Source organism: Canis lupus, chromosome 30 (assembly GCF_003254725.2).
Source record: "Canis lupus dingo isolate Sandy chromosome 30, ASM325472v2, whole genome shotgun sequence".
NCBI classification, from domain to species: domain Eukaryota; kingdom Metazoa; phylum Chordata; class Mammalia; order Carnivora; family Canidae; genus Canis; species Canis lupus.
Window position 1 is genome coordinate 39,383,775 of NC_064272.1, and position 22,787 is coordinate 39,406,561.

Here is a 22,787-nt window from a genome sequence, read left to right on the forward strand (position 1 = left end):
TGTTGCTCAGCAACTTCTTCCTATTTTTTTTTAAGATTTATGTATTTATTTATTCATGAGAGACACACAGAGAGAGGTAGAGACACAGGCAGAGGGAGCAGCAGGCTCCCCACAGGGAGCCCAATGTGGGACTCGATCCCGGATCTGGGAATCACACCGAAGGCAGGTGCTCAGCTGCTGAGCCACCCAGATGTCCCAGCAACCCCTTCCTGATACTCTCGGACAGCATCTTTTAAGACTAATGTAAAAAAAAAACACAAGTCCAAAACGGAATGCTAAAGTTTCTTCACAAGGCAGCTTAGAACTTGGAATGCATTTTCCCTGAGAAATAATAGGTAGTAGACTGGTGTGCAAGTTAGCTAAAACTTTTCAATTAAACCATTCACGGTAATTGAGACCCACCAGCAGAGTTACCAGTATCTCCATGGAAATAGCATAGCCCAACTGATATATCAAGGTGGCGTTCGGATGTGTGTGGAGAGTGTTGGAAAAGATCACTCCCCTTTCCTGTCCTCCACTGATTTAGAGATTTAATAAAAGAGGAAAGAACTAATATTAACAGACACTTATTATGAATTAATCTCTGTGTTAGGCACTTTATATAGTTTGAGCTAAAATTGATATATAACATTGTGTAAGTCTTAAGTTGTACAGTGTTAGTTTGATACATTGATATATCGCAGTATGATTACCACCATAGCATTAGCTAAAGCCTCTGTTGTGTCACATATTTATCATTTCTTTTTTGGGTAGAACATTTAAGATCAGTCTCTTAGCAACTCTGAAGTATATATAATACAGTATTGTTGACTATAGTCCCTAAGCTGTGCATTAGGTCTCCAGAACTTACTCATCTTCTAACTGTAAGTTTGACCAACGCTCTCCATTTCTCCCACCCCTCGGTCCCTGGTAATCACCACTCTATTCTCTGTTTCTGTTGAGTTTGACTTTTTTAGATTCAACATATAAGTAATATGTCACAGTATTTGTCTCTGTTTGACTTATCTCACTTAGCATAAGGCCCTCAAGATCTCTTCATGTCACACTTTCTTTCTCCCGCTACGTTATCTTTATCCATTCATCTGTTAATAGACACTTGTCTCCGAATCTTGGCTGTTGTGACTGACACTGCAGTAAACATAGGAGTGAAGATACCTTTTGATAGTCTGTTTTCATTTCCTTTGGATATATACCCAGAAGTGGGATTGCTGGATTATATAGTAGTTCTATTTTTAATTCTTTTGAGGAACCTCCGTACTGTTTTCCATAGCGGCCAGACCAGTTTACATCCCCACCAACAGTGCACAGGACTCCCTTTTCCCCACATCCTTGCCATCACTTGTTATCTGGTATCTTCTTGGTGATAGCTATTCTAACGGGTGTAAGGTGATCTCTCCTGGTGGCTTTGATTTGCATTTCCCAGTAACTAGTGACAGATATCTTTTCATGTACCTCTTGGCCATTTGGATGCATTCTTTGGAAAAATGTCTTTTTGGTTTTTTCCACCCTTTTAAAAATCTGTGATTGTGTTTTCTTGTTACTGAGGTATATGAGTTCTTTATATATTTTGAATATGAACTCCTTATCCAATATAGGTTTGTAAATATTTTCTCCCATTCTATAGTTTATCTTTTGATTTTGTTGGTTGTTTCTTACGCAGTGCAGAAGCTTTATAGTACGATGTGGTCTCATTTATCGTTTTTTATTTTTGGTGCCTGTATTCTGGTGTCATATTCAAAAAATTGTTGCCAAGACCAATGCCAAAGAACTTTTAACCTCTCTGTTTTCTTCTAGAAGTTTTATGGCTTCAGACCTTACATTTTAAGTCTTTAATCCTTTTTGAATTGAATTTTGTGTATGGTGTAAGATAAGGATTCAGTTTCATTCTTTTTGCATGTGGCTGTCCCGACTCCATTTATTGAAAAGACTTCTTTCTCCATTGTATATTGTTGGCTTCTTTGTTGTGAACAAATTGACCATTTATACGCATGGGTTTATTTCTGGGCTGTTTATTCTTTTCCATTGGTCTGTTTGTCCACCAGACTCTTTTAATTACTATAGGTTTATAGTATAGTTTGAGTTTCAGGAGTGTGATGTTTCTGGCTTTTCCTTTTTCAGGATTGCTTTGGCTATTTGGGATCTTTTGTGGTTCCATACAAATTTTAGAATTGTTTTTTCTTTTCTGCGAAAACTACCATTGGGGTTTTGATAGGGATTGCATTGAATGAGAAAAGAAGAAATAAAATTGATGATAAAATTATGAGGGACGCCTGGGTGGCTCAGTGGTTGCGTGTCTACCCTCATCTCAGGGTGGGTCCCTGGGTCCAGGGATTGAGGCCTGTGTTGGGCTCCCTGTGGGGAGCCTGCTTCCCCCTCTGCCTGTGTCTCTCATGAATAAATTTAAAAAATTATGATATGTTTTTATATGTAGAAAATCCTAAGGACAAGCCAAAAAACTGTTGGAACTGATGAGTGAATCCAGTAAGGTCCCTAGAGACAAAATCAATATACAGAAACCAGTTGTGCTTCTGTATACTAACAACAAAAATATCTGAAAAAGAAAGAAAAAAAATCCCATAAAAATGAATAAAGTATTTAGGAATAAATGTAATAAAGGAAATGAAAGATTTGTATAATGCAGACTGTAAAACTTTGATGAAAGAAGTTCAAGGAGACACAGACAAATGGAAAGATGGCCTGGGTTCCTGGATTGGAAAAATTAATATTGTTAAAATGTCCATGCTACTCAAAGCTATCTATAGGTTTAATGCAATCCCTGTGTATTTTATCTTAATTCATTTTAACAACAGCCTTGTGAGGTAGATGATTATTATACTCCTTTAACAGATGCTTAGCAAATTAATAATGTAAGTACGATCACAAGAAGAATGCTTACCTAAGAGAATATTGTTTTTTTGTTTTGGGTTTTGGGGTTTTTTTGAGAATATTGTTTTTAAGCACTACTTTCAAACTTCAGTAACTTATAGGCTCCTTTTTTTTTTAATTTTTATTTATTCATGATAATCACAATGATAATCACACAGAGAGAGAGGGAGAGGCAGAGACATAGGCAGAGGGAGAAGCAGGCTCCATGCACCGGGAGCCCGACATGGGATTCGATCCCGGGTCCTCAGGATCGCGCCCTGGGCCAAAGGCAGGCGCTAAACCGCTGCGCCACCCAGGGATCCCTTATAGGCTCCTTTTAACTGGTAAAAAACTTCAGTCTTTTAGTGTTGATACACATTATTACAATTTTACTTAAACATGAACAAAATTAGATATAAATTCTTTATGCTTGTATTTCTTATTTAGCTCTAAACTGAAACAAACTTAAAAGTTAGGTACAAAAAAACCTATAAAACTAATGACATGCAAATTAACATTATTTTAATACAATGATGGTATTTTGCCAAACTGAATTGCTACTCACAACAGGAGTACAAAGCTGTCTGCCAACCCCAGAGGTGTCTTGGCAGCCTTCATTGCCATTGGTGCCCTTTTCTGCCACATTTCTAAGATGTTGAAAATCCAGGATTGGTGCAACGTATAGTGAGTGCACCATTATTTCATTTTGACCTTTACTTAGTGGGACTGTATCATTTACCTATCAAGTGAGCCTCCTTTTTTTCTAATTATTCCTTAACAATTAAAATAGTGTGCTTGATGCCAGTTTAGATTAGAAAAACAAATGTCTATGTACATTTGCAATCATGTTGCAAATGCTTAGTTGCTGTGCTTAGTTAATAAGTGGCCATTGCAATGATCCAGCATATATTTATATTAATTTTAGATGTAAACTTTGTTTTCAGTTCAATATTAAAGTTCTTTTGGAAAACTCATAGACCTTGGGAAAGAGATCTTGGATTCCTGTTTGTTAGATACTCTCGTTCAATGTTTTTATTATTATTTAACATAATATTAATATTTATGACCATTATTTATTTGTAACATTATAAAAATAATTCTTATTTGTTTATTGGAATAAGTCCTCTAAATACTTCTACCAGGAAAGACTGTTACATTAGTTTATTATGGTATCTCTTTGAAAGCAATATATTTATATTTTTTAAAGTACCATGTAACTCAGACTTTCACTAATTTAAAAGCGCTTTTTCTCTTTAAAAGTCTAAATTATAAATGTTTTACAGAATGTACTGTTAACTGTTTTCCATAGCTGGGGAAGGTAAAATTTAGTTTGGTTGGAAAAATAATACCTCATAGCAAATATACAAGTCCCGCAAGACAATAAAGCCTCTAGAAACTGAGAAGTGTGGTAGCAAATGACATTATTCTTCCTCTGATGATGCTGCTATAAACATTCTAGTGGACTTCTCTCAGAATAATTGACTGTTTTGTTGGTCAGAAACTTCCTTCCCAACTTCTTTTCTCCCTTTCTCCTCTTTTTATTAGCTTTGAATCTTGCACTGTCCTCATCTCCCCTCTTTCTTATTCCCTTACTTTATTTTTAAGATTTTATTTTTTTTTTAGTACTCTTTACACCCAGTGTTGGGCTGGAGCTTACAATCCTGAGATCAAGAGTCATATGGTCTACCGACTGAGCCAGTAGGTGCCCCTTTATTGCCCTGCGTGATACCAGAGATCACCTGTCTCTTCACATCTCAGCTGGTCTGCAGTCTGGCTTTCTTCATTGACAGTGGGCTCCGTGGTCTTGGGCGACAGGAAGGAAGGACGCAGCAAGGCAACTTCTGACAGCATCTCACCATCCACTTCTCAATATAGCTAATAGGGTGGCTCCTGAAAAATCATGCTTAATTTGTCTCCAGATATTCACTCTGAAGCACAAAAAGCACAGCTTTGGGGCAGCCAGCTAATTGTATGTGCCTGTTGGTCTACTTGTAGCTTCCTTTGCTGTGAGCACACGGATCCTGCCCACCTCAGAGCTGAGCTGGGAAGGTGTGAGTTGTGCCTACTTCTGATGCTTCTTTGTCCATGTGCTGGGCAGTGCTGCTGCTGCTGCCGCCACGTGGACTGCATTTCAGGTACCAGCAAGTTTACGTCTAAAGCAGCCTCCAGTTACCGTGCACGGAGAGCTGTACCATTCATAAGCACATGTGCGTTCATCCATCCTGACAGTCACTTACCATGTGACCTTGGGCCAGTCTGTTTCTTCATTACTGCAGTGAACCTAGTGGTAGTGTGTACATCATAGGTCCTTTTTTTTTTTTTAAGATTTTATTTATTTATTCATGAGAGACACAGAGAGAAAGAGGCAGAGACACAGGCAGAGGGAGAAGCAGGCTCCATGCAGGGAGCCCGACGTGGGACTCAATTCCAGGACCCCAGGATCACACCCTGGGCCGAAGGCAGGCGCTCAACTGCTGAGCCACCCAGGGATCCCCCCATCGTAGGTTTTCATGAGAATTAAGAGTTTTCATATGTAAAATGCTTCAGGTGGTGCCTGGCTCTTAGTTGTAAGATGCTAGCTAAAATTGTTATTATTCAGCAAGCATTTACTTACTATTTGGTATATTCCAAGCAATCCAAGAGATGGAGAAGTGCAAAGGACACAGCCTTGCTCCCAGGAACTTCTGTAACTACCGCACCACATGGTGTTTAGGAGGTCAGGTGAAGCCTCATCACATGGGTGAAGTTTGAACTGGATCTTAAAGGCTAAATAGTTCTGGCAAATGAAATAGCATCAGAGGCAATACATGCCAAGCAGAGGGACAGCTCGTGATCAGAATAAAGCTGGGAAAGATTGTGGGGCCCTTGGCTATTGTTAGACGAGATTTTAGCCTCTTCTCTGATTCATAGCTTCGTAAGCAGGAGCTCTGAGGCGGGTTCACTGTACCTTTTGGAACTTACAATCTTAAAACTAGTTATTAACAAGTTAATGAGAATAATTATTATTACTATTTGGCGCGTCAAAGACTGTGAACTCCATGAGGTGGGAGCTAAGCGCGTCGTCACGTGGCCGGGACGCGGCCGCCCCGTGGCAGGGCAGAGAGTGGTCGGGAGGAGCTGGCGGTGGAACAGTGGAAGCCGATGGGCTCCCTCCTCTCAACAGAGCTTTAGTTGAATTTTCCAAATTAAGCAGGTCTTACTTTGCCTTAGTCTATAAACAGGAGAACCTCACGTCTTAAGGTCTTGCCCGGTGCTGTGATGGCAAAGAAGGGATTTTCTTTTTTTTCCTCCACGGAGGGGTGGGGCCGGGGTCAGATCTCAAATTAGGAAGGTTCCTGTTACTCATGGAATTTCCATTTCTGTTCCAAACGAAAGCTGTTTTATCTCCCGCAAAGGCTTTTCCTGCCGCTTTGCTTTCGCTTCCTCTGCGCCCGCTCAGTCCTGGACCAGGGCCTTGGCGGGGGCTTGGCAGGCAGCCGAGCTACGGGCTCCGCGGTGTCGCCGTGGAACGAGGGAAGGTTGGGAGCGGCGGTGGGGAACACGCGGCAGTGTCCTTCCCTGTCCTTCCCTGTCCGTGTGGGTGGCCCACGTGTTCCGTTACAGCGGCCTGACGAGAACCTGGACTTGTTCATTTGCCCTGGGATCCTGGAGATGGACCACTGTGCGGGATGACATAGAGGCGGCGGCTCCTCCCCGACAGTGTCCTTAAAAGCCCGTGTCCAGCCCTGAGGACTCTGGACTCTGTCTCTATAGCAGTGGGACAGATTTTATGATGAAAGATAATGGCCTCCGGAGTCATAGGATCGGGAAGGAGCTTAGCACTTCATTCCCCGTCCTCCTCCATTATTAACAGATTCTCCTTGGGTGCCTTTAGGAAATCCTCCTTATATGGTGTCTAATGTGCCGCCTACACAGTCCCCCCTCCGCCGACTGGGGAATTACATCCAGCTTGAGGAGCTCCAGCTCTTTCTGCGGGCCTGTTTATTCCAAGATTGAAATCCAGGGTGGATTTAGTCGTTTTGTATCAAATCTGCTCGGAACTGTTGGACTCGAAGCAAACTAATTATTGTCGTTGTCTGTATAGCAGTAGAGAGAGTGAAAAACAGTAATAAGGTCTTAAAAAGCTGTCATGACTTGAAGTGAAATAGGCTACTCTTCAGTAGCCTCATCTGTATCCTGAAGGGCTTTGGTCTTGAAAACTGTCAAACACGACATCGGATTTCAGATCGTGGAATCTCGGTTAGCTTCTCGGGGCAGCTCCATTCAGCGCTCTCATCGACCATTCCGTCTGTAGGATTTGCTTTGAGATTGTAAGGAATGTGGAAGCAAAGGGGTTTTTCTTATCAAACACTCCATTTGGGTACTCCACATCAGACCTGTCTCGGCAGAGAAATAGAAGGTACCAGGTAGACTGTCCTATTTCCTTAAGTGCCTCAGAAGACATATATTTTCTTTCTCAAGCATAACTTTGGCGACTAGGGTTTCCCAATTTGGCGGGGTCAGTGTTGAGCAGACAAAGTTGCTAGTTACCGAGTGCCATTGAGGTTATTTCACAAAGGCAGTAAAGCCCAAGAATTGCTCCTTGGACAGAGCTACATCCGATCTGGTACGGCTTCTCTTTCTGAGAGCCCGTTAGGAGTTAAAATAGTTTTGACAGTGGCTTTAAGTGCACATCTTTGTCTCCAAACATAATTAGTGTTGAAAAATGAAGGCCTGCCAGTTAGGGCTTTGTGGCTTAGACAGCAGCTCCATCTGGTGCTTGCTGAAGGTGTTTGCTTGATTCATCTCCTGGTTTTTTTGCAGCAGCATGAATACAGATGTACACAGTATTTGTAAAAGAATGCCAGATCCAGAGTCTCAATTTTATCGATGGCTTTCTATTGCACACAGCACTGACGTAAGCTAATTGTGTTCCCGGTGAATCTCATCTGTCCTGATGATAACATGATAGCTGCTAATCAGCTCAACAGCCGTCTCTTGACTGAATTAACTTACTAGCACTCGATGTGGGGAACTATTTTGACTATTATCTACCAGGCTTGAAAAAGAAAATATACTGTACTACTTATTTAAAAGAGAAGATTGAATCCCTCTCTGATCAGTGGTGGATTTAACTGCATTAATGAGGTATTATTAGGCCAGAATGCCTTTTTCTGTTTAATGCCACATAGTGCTAAGTAGATAGGGGATGTCTTTTTAAAAATAATTCTTGGTGACTGATGTGAACTACCCTAAATTATTGATAGAAATTACTTCCACATAGTAGGATTACATGTGATTTCTATTTTCTTTTTTTTTTTTAATTTTTATTTATTTATGATAGTCACACACACACATAGAGAGAGAGAGAGAGAGAGAGAGAGGCAGAGACACAGGCAGAGGGAGAAGCAGGGCTCCATGCACCGGGAGCCCGATGTGGGATTCGATCCAGGGTCTCCAGGATCACGCCCTGAACCAAAGGCAGGCGCTAAACCGCTGCGCCACCCAGGGATCCCTGATTTCTATTTTCTATTTTACACTTTGAGCATATATAACAAAAGAAAGAAATCTCGTGTAACAAAAGAAAAAATAATTTAAAACAAACTGTAGTGTATAGGTTGCTATAGCCTTGAGTTCAGATCTTTTGTCATTCATCATGTGGCCCTTTTAGGGGGCTTCAGCTTTCCTCAGCCGTAAAACAGTAAGATTGAAATGGAGCCTACCCAATTTTAACCTTCTTAGTTTTGAGATCATCTACCTTTTTCCTGTCTCTTCAGCCTCTCCCACTCTCCTGTGTCTTTTTCCAATATTGACATTCAACATGATCTCATTATTGTCATCTTAAACTAAGGAAATCCTTTCTGGGCCACCAGCCCTTTCTTCTGCTTCCCACCTAAACTTCTTCAAAAAGTTATCTACAGTTATTCGCTCTTCAACTAACCGCATTCTCCTTTCCTTTCCATCCCCACTGCTGCACCAAAATAATTAAAGCTAAACTCACCAATGAGCTCATGTTGCCAGGTCTAATGGGCACATGTAGATCCTCATTCCTCATTACCTGTCAGTAGCATTTCAAATAGTTGTCTTCTCCTCCATTAATGAAGTCTCATCTGGTTTCTGTATCATCACCATTATGGCTGTTATTTTGAGGTTTTTTTTTCTTTAAGATTTTTTTTTAATTTTTTAATTTACTCATGAGATACAGAGAGAGAGAGAGAGAGAGAGAGAGGCAGAGACACAGGCAGAGGGAGAAGCAGGCACCACACAGGGAGCCCAACATGGGACTCGATCCTGGGACCCTGGGGTCACACCCTGAGCGGAAGGCAGACACTCAACTGCTGAGCCACCAAGGCGTCCCCCCCTGCTCTAGTTTCTTTTTAGCCTGGATATTCCCATAGTAATTCCCAGACAAGAACAGCATAATTATGTTCTGTGTTCCAGACTTCTAAATTCAACTGCTTCCTCTATTATATGGTAACAAAATATGGACTTAATAACGGTAGTCTCTAAAAGTCACACCTCCTCCAACATGGTTTATTTCAGTAAATGGCCCTACAAATCATTTAAATAAATAAACCCAAAATCTCAATACCTATTACTCTCTCCAGAATCTAATCATTCATGCATCTACGTTTCTCTGGCTTCCCTGATGCCCCATCCTAATCCAGGTCCTCATCATATCTTATTTTGCTCACAGTGGCCCTTTGAACAGCCTCCTGGATTCCTGTCGTGTTCCCCCAATTTATTTTCCATATAACAACCAAAGCTGTCTTGTTTTTTGAGTCATATGTTATTGAGGTTTGATTTATGTACAGTAATAAATCTTTTTTTAGTGTCAAATTCAATGAATTTTGACAAATGGATGTAGTCATCTAACCACCACCATGCATTTGGATTATTCCAGTTTTTGCCTATAAACCTTTGTGTACATGCTTTAGTGTAAATATAACTTTTCATTTATCTTGGGTAAATATCTAGGGGTAAGACTGCTGGGCCCCATGGAAAGCTTACATTTAACTTTATAAGAAACTACCAAACTCTTTTCCAGAGGGGCTGTGCCATCTACATTCCCATCAGTGCCATGTGAATTTCACTTGTTACCACATTCTCCCCAGCATCGCTTTTCATTTTTGCTTTAACTGTAACCATTCTAGGGGAGGCATAGTGGTAGCTCAGTGTAGTTTCAATGTGCATTTCTGTATGACTAAGGATATTTAGCTCCTTTCACAAGTTTATATGCAATCCATGTATCTCTGCTCAAACTTTTTGCCTTTAAGAAAAAACATCAGATTTGTTTTCTTTCATTGAATTTTGGAAGTTCTTCATATATTCAGGATACAAAGTCCTTTGTCAGATATTTACTTGCAAAAAATTCTTCATCTGTAGCTTGTCTTCATTCTTTTATCAATATCTTTGTCAGAGCAAACATTTTTAATCTTAATAAAACCCAAATTGTCTTTTAAATGGATCAGGCTTTTTGTGTTGATCTGAGAACTCAGCCTAACTCAGGGTCACAAAGATTTTCTCCCATTTTTTTCCTCCTAAAAGTATTATAGCTTTGCATTTTATACTTAGATCTATGATCCATTTTGAGTTAATTTTTGTGTATGAGGTGTGTGGTATGAATGAAGTTTCTTTGTTGCTTATGAATATCTAATTGTTTAGCACATTTGTTGAAAAGAATTTTCATTGCTGTAGGCAAATATCAGTTGCCTGTGTTTGCACAGTCCTATTTCTGGACTCTCCTTGTTCTGTGTCTGTTTTGATCTATGTCAGGGGTCAGCAGAATTTTTCTGTAAAGAACTAGATCGTAAATATTTTAGGTTTTACAGACCAAAAGGCAAAATTGAAGATACTGTGTAAGTACTTGTATAATAAGATAAAACATATTTCTGAGAATTTTTTAAATAAAATTTAAAGTATAATAATTAAGTACAATTTTCTGAAATGCAGCTCTACTAATCCAAAGAATGGAATTCTTTTCTGGGAGAGGGATAACATTTTGCTTAACTAGGGTGCTAAGTTAGTGTTTCCTCTCATCAAATGTGATTACAGATTTCATTTATTAATGCATATGTGTAGTGAAACTTGACATATTTTTATCTCTGAAAAATATCTTTTCGCATGGGTGATACATGTAGCAGTAGAAACGCCCCAGTTTGTCGAGTGCTTAAAAAGCCCTGCAAAATGATGAGAGCGCCACATGCAGTCTGTCAGAACTGCTCAACTCTGCATCATAGCACAAAGCCACCAGAGACAATATGGAAACAAATGAGCCTGGCTATGTTCCAGTAGAGCTTTATTTATGGGCACTCTATTTGGGATTTCGTATAATCTTCACTTGTCACAAAATACCATTCTCTTGAATTTTTCAATCATTTAAAATTTTTAAAAGCACCATTAGCTTAGGGACATCTAAAAGCAGGCGACAGGCTAGATTTGGCCTATGAGCTGGTATTTGCTGGCCCCATTCTCCCATTTATTTTTCTATCCTTGGCCAATAACCCATTGTCAGGATTACTGTAGCTTTATGCTAAGTCTTGAAATCAGGTAATGTGAGTCCTCCAACTTTGTTCTTTTTTGAAATTGCTTTGGCTAATCTAGTTCCTTTGCCTTTCTGAATAAATTTTAGAATTAGCTTGTTGATTTCTACAAAAACTTCCTGCTTGGATTTTTTTTAGAATTATGTTGAATCTACAGAGCAATTTGGGGAAAATTGGCACCTTAAGAGTACTGAGAGAACTTGGTATCTCTCTCCATTTATGTTAAGACTTTGATACTTTTTATCAGCGTTTTGTAGTTTTCTGCATAGAGATTGTGCATCTTGCACATATTTTGTTAGACTTAAGCCTAAGTATTTCATGTTTTTTGGTCAGTGTTGTCTTTTTAAAATGCAAATTGGATCATGGCGTTTGGCATTTCCCCTGTTTAAAATCCTTCAGTGGCTTCCCACTCCTCTTAGGATAAACTCTGTAATCTTTAAAAGCCTAAATGGCCCTACGTGATCTGGCCCCTGTTCTTTTTCATCCTAATTTTATGCCTTTCTTCCCCTGCTCAAAACATTCCAATCTCAGACTAGCAGGAAGTGGTTTTATCAACCAAGGAATAGCTCTGAGAATGTCTGAAAGACTAAATAAATGTTTTCAAACAAACACTTGAAAAGTATGTTTTAACCATGTTAAAAACAACCATTTGATGATCCCCAACAAAGAAGGAACTAGAGTTTTGGCCAGGTTGTTGTGCTCTGTGTGTAATACTTTGATCTTTAAGTCTGTACTTCTTCCACTGAGGCAGAGTACTTTTTGAATATTACCCACCAGGGACTAAGCTCTGTGTGTGCATGCATACACACATACACACGTGAGCTAAAGAAAACATCATTTCCTTCTTTATGCACATCCTGAAACTCAGGGGAAAAGCTGCATTTCTGATCCAACCAAGGATCCTGTCACTGTCCTTGTACATGACAGGGACATAAAGTTAAACTTTTCAGCCATTAAAATAGTTCTTACATGAACATGCCCACTGCCAACTTTATTATAATATCCACATTAGAAATGTAACACTGTAGTGATGTTCTGTGAGAAAGTCTGCAGCTATGTGCCCAAGACAAAAAAGAGTCATAAGATTAGTTTTTTAAATAAACCAGCACATTTAGTTAACCAATATTTATTCATCTCCTTATGCTAGACATATTGAGATGAATAAGATATAGCCCAGACCTTAAAGAGGCTCAAAAACTAGTGGGGAGCCAGACAATTAAAAGTGAAAGTGCTTGTTCATGGAAGTGTGTCTAAGTGGCTTTGATAGTACCAAGGAGAAATGAGTAGCTCAGTGGGATTTAAAGTGTAATAAGACTAGTTGATGTTCAAGACATAGGGCTAGAAGGGAGGCAAGGACCGTATCATGAAAACCTGAGGGGTTTTTTTCCCACCCTAAAGCTCAGAGGTTCCGACATCTTAATGCACATAGACCTTGTTCCAAAACAAAAAACAAAACAAAACAAAAAAAAACCCTGGAGAACTTGTTTAAAAATCAAATTCCTGGACTCTTCTTCCCTCAGAAATTGACTGGGTAGGGCTAAGGTGCTTCCCCGAGTGGTTCTTATTTAGCTGGCAACCCCTGGTCTGCACGCTGACATTTGGGAGTCAGTGCATTAGGTAAGATTAAGCCACAGACTAGTTAAGGTAGGTAATAAGTTGATCATCTTAGCATTTTAGAAAGGTGAATTTGATAGTAGTACAAGAACAATAGAATCACCTGAGAATCTCATTAAATATGAATTCTGATCCAGTCGATCTGGGGTTGTACCTGAAGATACTGCATTTCTAACAAGTTTCCAAATGAGGCTGATATTCCTTGTCCAAGGCTGGATTGGAATGGGGTGAGACTGCAGGCTTGACGACCCATTAACAGCCTATTACAGGAATCTAGGCAAAGATGGTGAGTCTCTGAACTACTAGCAGGGTCTACTGATGGCAAGAGAGAGTTCAGTGAAATGTAATAGGTCAAATTGGGAAAACTAATTTAAGGAGTTAGATACAGAATTAGAAGTGAGGGAAGCAGTGTCAAAATTGAGCTTGGCGGGCAACCCAGGTGCTTCTCCCTCTGCCTGTGTCTCTGCCTCTCTCTCTCTGTCTCTCTCATAAATAAATAAATAAAATCTTAAAAAAAAAAAAAAAAGATTGAGCTTGGCTATCTAAGTAGATGGTAGTGACATTAAGTTAAATAGGGTAAAGACAGAAGGAGGTGGCCTGGTGAGGAGAGGACAGCTGCTTAGAGTAGAAAGTCTCCTAGAGTTCAGAAAAGAGGTAGCCAGAGGATTCATCTTGAATGCATTGAGATTGAGGAGTCCATGAGATACCCAAAACTGAAAGGGTGGGTAGGAGAAGAAGAACCTACAGTGGGCTAAGAAGTGTGCATCTGTCAGGCTGGCAGATGGTAAAAAGAGCAGTTTCAAAGGCCTCCCAGAAGGACAAGGTCACAGTGTCTTTGCCACATAGATTATAGTTCAGTGAGACGGTACAAAATTAAGACTGCAAAACAGACTTTCCAGAATGCTGATTGGCTAAAGAGAGTTCAGAAAGTGCTCAAATTAGTTTCTCTCTCAATCTTCTTTTTTTTTTTTTTTTTAAGATTTTTTTAAAAATCTTTAAAAAAGAGGGAGGGGAGAGGCAGGCTCCATGCAGGGAGCCCGACGCGGGACTCGATCCCGGGGCCCCAGGATCACGCCCTGGACCGAAGGCGGCGCTCAACCCCTGACCACCTGGGCTGCCCTCTCAATCTTTTAATTTAAGCAAAAGTTGATGAATGGAGCCAATTGTTTTAAGTCATTCATTATGATATGCTTCCATAGTGCCTTTTCCATTTAGATTTTCTTTTTTTTTTCTTCCCCCACAGATCACACTTACAAGAGCTGCTATGATACCTAGGGGAGGTGAAAACTGATGGATGAAAGTTTTGCCATGCACTGAAAGGAAAGCATTGTCTGTGAAGGTCCTTTTTTAAAAATGTCTGCTTGTAACACCTTTACTGAACACGTTTGGAAACCTGGTGAATGCAAGAACTGCTTTAAACCTAAAAGCTTGCACCAGCTTCCCCCAGACCCTGAGAAGGCACCCGTCACCCATGGCAATGTGAAAACTAATGCCAATCACAGTAATAACCACCGCATGAGGAACACTGCAAATTTCCGTCCTCCTGTGGCTAAAAAACCCACTATAGCTGTGAAGCCCACTATGATGGTAGCAGATGGGCAAAGTGTATGTGGTGAACTTACTATCCAAGAACACTGTGAGAAACCTGTCATCATAGGATGGAACCGAAACAGGACGGCCTTGAATCAGAAACCACTTAATAATAATAATGAAGATGACATTGAAGGATTTAGCCATGCTCCTAAGCCTTATGGCAATAATGATAGTGCAAAGAAGATATCGAATAACAATAATGGGCTAACTGATGTGTTAAAGGAGATAGCAGGCTTGGATGCCGCCGCTCAGATAAGAGGGAATGAAACAAACTCCAGAGAGACCTTCTTAGGAAGAATAAATGATTGCTATAAAAGATCATTGGAAAGAAAGCTTCCCCCCAGCTGCATGATGGGCGGGATAAAGGACACTCCAGGCAAGCACGTGATTCTGAGCGGGAGCACAGAAGTGATCAGTAATGAAGGGGGCCGGTTCTGTTACCCCGAGTTTTCTAGCGGCGAGGAAAGTGAAGAAGATGTACTGTTCAGTAACATGGAGGAGGAGCATGAGAGCTGGGATGAGAGCGATGAAGAGCTGTTGGCCATGGAGATTCGCATGAGAGGGCAGCCCCGCTTTGCTAACTTCAGGGCAAATACTTTGTCTCCTGTTCGGTTCTTTGTGGACAAAAAATGGAATACGGTCCCACTGCGAAATAAGTCTCTGCAGAGAATCTGTGCCGTCGACTATGACGACAGCTACGATGAAATCCTGAATGGCTATGAAGAGAACTCTGTGGCCTCCTATGGGCCGGGAAGCATTCAGAGCATGGTGTCCTCTGAATCTACGTCGCCAGGTTCTTCTCTAACAGAAGAATCACGCTCTGAGACAGCCAGTAGCTCTTGCCAGAAGGTCTGTAACGGAGGAGTACCTCCTGCTAACCCAGGAGATCCTAAGGACATGAAGGAAGGGGAGCCCAGCTGTGAAAGTCTGTCTAGTGATCATCAGGAGAAGGAGTCCTCACAAGCCCCCAAAGGCTCAGTCAAAGCTCCAGAAACACACAAAGCAGTCCTCGCTCTCCGATTGGAAGAGAAGGATGGCAAGATCGCTGTACAGACTGAGAAGCAAGAAAGTAAAGCCTCTACGGACATCGCTGGGCAAGCAGTGACCATAAACCTTGTCCCCGTGGAAGAGCAAGCAAAGCCTTACCGAGTGGTGAATCTGGAGCAGCCGCTGTGCAAGCCGTATACTATCGTGGACGTGTCGGCGGCCATGGCCAGTGAGCACCTGGAGGGGCCTGTTAACAACCCCAAGACGAAAATCTCCTCTTCTACTCCAAACTCTCCGGTGACCTCGCCTGCGCTGGCATCAGGACAAACGGGCGCCCATTTCCCCAGCTCCAGTGCCATCCGGTACCAGGAGGTGTGGACTTCCAGCACCAGCCCGCGCCAGAAGATCCCCAGGGTGGAGCTGGTTGGCAGCGGGACCGGGCCCAACGTCCCTCCCAGGAAAAGCTGCCACAAATCAGCACCTACTTCACCAACAACTACCAACGTCTCCTCGAAAACGATCCCTGTTAAGTCGCCCAATTTGTCGGAAATAAAATTCAATAGTTACAACAATGCCGGCATGCCGCCCTTCCCGATTATCATCCATGACGAGCCCACTTATGCTCGGAGTTCCAAAAACGCCATCAAAGTTCCCATTGTCATCAATCCCAACGCGTATGATAACCTAGCCATTTACAAAAGTTTTCTTGGGACAAGCGGAGAGCTGTCGGTGAAGGAAAAGACCACAAGTATAATAAGCCATACGTACGAAGAGATAGAAACGGACGGCAAAGCGTCCGGTAGCAGCGCCGTCAGACCCCCCGAATGTCCCCAAGCCAAGGGGTCCTCAAGCAGCACGGAGCGCAAGAGGGGCTCGGTGGCTCAGAAGGTTCAGGAGCTGAACAGCTGTCTTGGCCGAGGTCCGTCCCCGCCGCAGAGGGGCTCGGGCTCCGGCCACAGCTCCCCCGCCACCGCGCAGAGGACGGCTGCCGAGCCCGGGGCCGCGGCCGAGGGCGCCCAGGGGCGGGAGGCGCCAGGCCCAGGCGGCCCCAGGGAGCCCAGGGACCAGGCCGGCGCCGCGCTGTCGCGGATCGTGGCTTCCGTGCAGCCGCCGCAGGCCCCTCCGGAGGGGCGCCCCCCTGGCCCCGAGCTGCAGGCCGCTCCGCCCGACGCCGAGGCCGCGACCCCGGCCCGACCCAGGTCTCTGCTTGCGGCCCAGGCCGCGGGCGAGGCCACCGACGGCCCCCGACCCCGCGGCCGCAGGGAGCCGCCGGCGAAGCCGGGCCCCGGGCCCCTGCCCAGGCTGCTGGCCCAGGCCCGCGGGGAGCAGGGCCGCCGCCCCAGCCCCCCCCCGCAGCAGCAGCCGGGCAGCCTCCTGCACCGGCGCCCGGGGCCGCGGGCCGGGCCGGCCAGCCCGACGAGGGCCGCGGACGCCGAGGCGGCCCTGCTCCCCGACGCCGGCCGCCGGGCCCCGGACGCCAGGCCCAAGCGCTGGATATCGTTCAAGAGCTTCTTCCGCCGCCGGAAGGCAGAGGAGGAGGAGGCCAGGGACAAGGGCCGGGAGCAGGGCCGGCTGCTGGGCCTGGACGGCACGGTCATCCACATGCTGCCGCCGCCCCCCGTGCAGCGCCACCACTGGTTCGCCGAGGCCCCGGGCGGGTCCCGGGACAGGCCGGCCCTGGTCTTCACGTACAGGTGCGACCCTGCCCACAGGCCAGCCCGGCGCGCACCAGCCGGCCCGAGCCGAGCCCCCCGGGCCCGAGAGCCGGGGCCGCTCCTCCCCACCCCGGCCGCCGAGGCCGGCTCCCAGGTAGGTGGCGGGCGGGCGGGCTCCGGGGCCTCAGCACACGCGCAGTGCCGAGTTGTCTTCCGTCCCTAACGTTGTCTGGGAGCCACTTTGTCCAGAAGCAGCAGTCCGGCCTCAGCCGCACCCGCGGCGGGCTCGCACGGCACAGGCGGGCCGCGGCCCTGGAGCTGCAGCCGCAGTGGCCGGCAAGCCCGGGACCCCTCAAGGGCAGTAAGTGCTGCGTTGCCTTGAAATGCTCCGCTAGCGTGAGGAAGAGGCAGGAGCAGGTGGGCGCATGGTGGCCAAGGGGTTAGTCAGTTCTGTGCGTGTTCCTGTGTTCCGAGGGAGTATTTGGATTCTTTTTTCTGTCTCTGTCTTCCTTCCAAGCATTGTGGGCAATGGGGAGGGGCTGGAGATGGGGGCCAGCAGCTTGTAGCTACTTAACACAAGGATGATAGAGAACTTGTTACTGAGATTGAGATCCACCCAGCACAGAGGCCTGACTGACGGCAGCTGGCAAGTGCACGCCCCAGTCCTCTAGGGATCTGCTTCCTCATTCCTGAAAAACTGTCTGCGATCACCTACGTCGGGTAGAGCACACTCCCAGCCTTGTGTCACATCCTCACATCCAAACAGCAGCCCTGCACATTGGTTGTATTCTTCATATCAGGGAACAACCCAGAGAGGTTAAGAATTAAGCAGATTTACGTAGCTCGTAATCGAGCCAGAATTCAAACTTGGTCTCTCTGACTCTAGAGTTTGTGTTCTTCCTATAGTCGCATTGTTAACATTAACACGTGATTTTTATTTTTTCACTTGTAATCATTCACATAAACACTTATGTTTAGGAAGCTTAAGTTTTTAGTTTCTCGTTTGTGGTGTGAGCAAAATTAACAAACTGCCCATAAAAACAAGAACTATTACCCTGAGTTTGTAACAAATGGGATGATTTCCTTATATCCCCGGTACTTTTTTAAGATTTTATTTTTAAGTAACCTCTACCAACCTTAACCCAACATGGGGCTTGAACTCACAACCCCAAGATCAAGTGTCACATGCTCTCCCGACTGAGCCAGCCAGGCACCCAGTACTTGGTTTTGTTTTTTTTTAGTATTTTATTTATTCATGAGAGAGAGAGAGAGCGAGAGAGAGGCAGAGACACAGGCAGAGGGAGAAGCAGGCTCCCTGCAGGGAGCCTGATGCAGGACATGATCCCGGGTCTCCAGGATCACACCCGGGGCTGAAGGCGGTGCCCAAACTACTTAGCCACCCGGGCTGCCCCAGTACTTGGTATTTTTAAGCAGAGCTGTGCCCTAAGTAGTTCTTTCATCAGATTCTAAGTCGGCCTCCCTCTTGTCTTACAGTAAGTCCCCTCTACCGGGCCTGGCCCTGTCTTTTCAAAAGAGAGCAAACTTATGATAGGGCAGCTTTTTGTTAGAACAGTGTAAATAAAAATGAAGTGAATACTTAAGGCCTTCACTTTTTCTAGGAAAAATGTTTATATATTCTTTATGAAAATAAGCTTTTTTACGTGACTCCTAATTAGTTGCCAAAATGCTAGCAAGTTCCTGTTTTCCTTAAATCCACGTGCTAGCAAAGCAAGTAGAATAGTGATAATACCTTCCTGGGAAGAGGAGTGTTGCCGTTGGTGGTTGAAGGTGGATGATAGAATGTCATGCTCCGGTAGTAATAAAACCCATGTATTGCAGGTTACTGTTTTATTTAGGAAGAAAGCAATTTAAAGAGCACATGGTTGGAGTTACTTATGTGCGACAGTCCTCACAGATCAATAAATGGCTTCACTCCTCATTAAGTATGGCTGTGGCGTGTGTATCCGCATCCTGGAAGGCAGAGCCAAGCAGAGATTGGGCCTCTCTCCTGTGGAAGGAGAGTCTCTGTTTTGGCTGCAGGCCACAGTGTGTGGCCCTTGGCACAGCAGACCCCTTTACCACCCAGCTGATACTGTCACAGATTTGCTAACGCAGGAGCCATCTCCAGACGTATCTGGAGTCGTATCTCCAGACGCCGTGAGGGGCACTTGGGTGACTCAGTCAGTTAAGAGCCTGACTCTAGGTTTCAGTTCAGGTCATGATCTCAGGGCCTGAGACTGGTGGATCCCAAGGCCGGCTCTACGCTCAGTGAGGAATCTGCATCTCCTCTCCCTCTCCTCTGAGCCCCTCCCTGTGCCCCACGTGTGCACCACACGTGCACTCACGATCTCTCTCAGATAAGTAAATAAACCTTAAATATCATCCATGAATCCAAAAATGCAGCTGGTTTGCCCCATTGGTGGCAGATCTCACCAGGCATCATAGTAACTCGGTAGCTGGTAAAGCAGGGGTTGCCAGGCCCCACCCGGAAGGTTTCTGATGCAGCTGCTCTGAGGTGCTGTGGGTGGGCCCTGCTCATTTGCACTTGGAACCAGTCCCCAGGTGCTGCTGAGGCTGCTGGCCGTGGGGCTGCACTTCCAGAGCCACCGATCTCACCACCATTCGGAATCTAGAGATAATGTGCTGTAGTCTAAGTAAAGCATTTTTGAGGTATTAAGTTTTTCTTAGAGACACTCTAGAATTGGCACATTTCATAATGTCTCAGACTAAGGAGAAAAAGAGGTTTTTGAATTTTTAAAAACTTTTTGGAAAGTTTTGAAATAAACATGGATACTCCTTGAAAAATATACACCACTTGCATTCTCAAAAATTGCTTGATTTACTTGGATACACCATGATATTTACTTGAAGGAACTCTGAAAGGGAAAAATGTTACTGTCAAATGTCAACATTTGTGTTTCCAGCTTGACAGCAGTGTACTCGTTAAATTGCCATCCCACAGCTGGGAACACGCTACTGGAAGAAATGAAAATTCAAGTTTTTCTTTAAGTAATGAAGATTCCAAATCCAAACTATAAGATGTGAAAAATACTCAACTGAAGGCCAGACCCTAAAAGATAAGGGACTTTTAAAGCCTTTTATTATGGGATTAGATTGTCATTAAATTCATTTATTTTTCTTCAGGTGAAAAAAATGTGCCATCGGGACAATATATAGGGGGAAAGATTATCACACCGCTGAAATAACAGGCTTAGGTTTGACCTCACTTGAGCTATTTGTCCGGTCCTTCAGTGTACAGTGAAGGACATGCAGTTAGTTTGTAGTGATAGGACAGCTCTCACATGGAGCCAGTGTGGGGATATAAAGGCGAAATACATAAAAGACTTCGCACAAGGTCTGGCACAGATTGGGTGCTTCAAGATGTCAGTAGCCCCTGTGCCTTCAATGTAGTAAGTGCTAAAGCAGCGTATGTGTGTGGTGGTGCAGGAGCATAAAAGGCAGTGATTAGATCCGCTTAGAAGAGACTTCTCAGAAATGATATACAAACCAGATCTTAAGAGACAGATAGGATTTTTCCTGCTGCTTGGGAAAGACACTGTAGGCAAAGGAACAATATATGCAGAGTCACAGAGAAGATGATAGCAGATTCCAGACCGGTGGCTGGAAAAGGATAATGAATAGACCGGTGGCTCTTCAAATGAGGTCAAGGCAGGATCAAAATGCAGTGTCACTGTTTTCATGATAAGACATTATTCTTTTCACTGCGTTGACATTTGCACTGATGGTACAAAAACAATAGTAGGTAAAACTGCGTGTACCTTAACACAGCTCAAAGCCGTGGCGTAATATTATACAAATAGTTTTAAAACAGTTTCATTTAAGCATGTCCTTGATGGAGTAGTAACTTCTATTAAATCTCAACCCTTGAGACTATGTCCATTTGAAAATTCCATGTGATAAAATGGGAAGTACACATAAGTTACTTCCATTGCATACCAGAGTACGGTGGTCATCACAAGGAAAACTAGTTTGAGGTTCAAGGTTTGAGTTACAAAGCTGAACTAGCCGCCTTTTTCACGGACTACCCTGAAAGAACAAGTGGCGGACCCTCTCTGGCTATTCAGACTTGAGTGTTTGGAAGATATTTTCTTTTTTTTTAATTTATGATAGTCACAGAGAGAGAGAGAGAGAGAGAGAGGTAGAGACACAGGCAGAGGGAGAAACAGGCTCCATGCATCAGGAGCCCGACGTGGGATTCGATCCCGGGTCTCCAGGATCGCGCCCTGGGCCGAAGGCAGGCACTAAACCGCTGCGCCACCCAGGGATCCCTGGAAGATATTTTCTTAAGAACGAACATAGGAAGCCTCTGACTTCAAGAACAACTGACAGTATTTGTTGTCAATTATAAAAAAAAGTTCAGGCTTTCAAATTAAAATAAGAATTTTCGAAAACCTCTGTTACCAGGACCTTGACAGCTTCCTAATACTTAGAGATTTTTTCTGGTATTGGTGGTGTTAGTATTTGCATAAAAAGGTTCATATAATGAAATGTGTCAACATTTGGAAGATCTGCATAACTCAGTGAACTGGTGATTTCCAAATGACCCAGTGTACGATATTACAAAATTATGCATAAGTAAAAGATCCATTGAAACTGCAAGTTGGGGGGCATCTAGTGGCTCGGTCAGTTAAGCGTCTGCCTTCAGCTCATGTCATGATCCCGGGGTCCTGGAATCAAGCCCCTTGTCAGGCTCCCTGCTCAGCGGGGAGTCGGCTTCTCCCGCTGCCCCTCCTCTGCTCATGCACACACTCTCTCTCTCTCTCTCTCTCACACACACACACACACACACACACACACACACACCTGCTCTGTCTCTCAAATAAATTAAATCCTTAAAAGACTATAAGTTGGACCAATAGATTTTTTTTTTAAGATTTTATTTATTTATTCATCAGAGACAGAGAGAGGGGCAGGGACACAGGCAGAGGAAGAAGCAGGCTCCCTGCAGGGAGCCCGATGTGGGACTCGATCCCGGGTCTCCAGGATCACATCCTGAACTGAAGGCGGTGCTAGACTGCTGAGCCACCCAGGCTGCTCGGACCAAGAGATTTTAATGTAACTGAGTCCAAAAGTTTACTGATGTGTTTTCAGATTCCACATTATAAGTAACCTTTAAGAGACTTCCGTCTATCTAGCTCTGCTATAGTACCAAGAAGAACATCAGCAATTATCTAAAATAATTACTACCTTTCCTACCTATATATCTGGATGACATCAAATTATTTTAATGTATAGTTGGCTCTTGAACAACATGAGTTTGAATTGCATGGGCCTACTTATATATGGATTTTTTTTATAAATATCACCCAGTACTATAAATGTATTTTCTCTTCCTTATGACTTTCTTAATGGCATTTTCTTTTCTCTAGCTTACTGTTTATAAGAATTCAGTATATAATCCATATACAAAATTTGTTATTAATTGGGGGTGCCTGGGTGGCACAGTCAGTTAAACTGCTGACTCTTGGTTTTGGCTCAGGTCATGATCTCAGGGTCTTGACATCAGGCCCCTCATCGGGCTCCACACTCA

General features: G+C 43.8%; 1 protein-coding gene across 1 annotated transcript in view; it reads left to right on the forward strand.

Annotated features, from left to right (window-relative positions):
- Window positions 1-22,787, forward strand: part of PEAK1 (pseudopodium enriched atypical kinase 1) — a 293,402-nt gene that overhangs the window by 205,527 nt on the left and 65,088 nt on the right. The window contains 2 exon segments of the mRNA XM_049104348.1: window positions 14,245-17,345; window positions 17,347-17,390. Of these exon segments, the coding sequence (XP_048960305.1) occupies window positions 14,355-17,345; window positions 17,347-17,390 (3,035 nt within the window). The 5' untranslated portion in view covers window positions 14,245-14,354.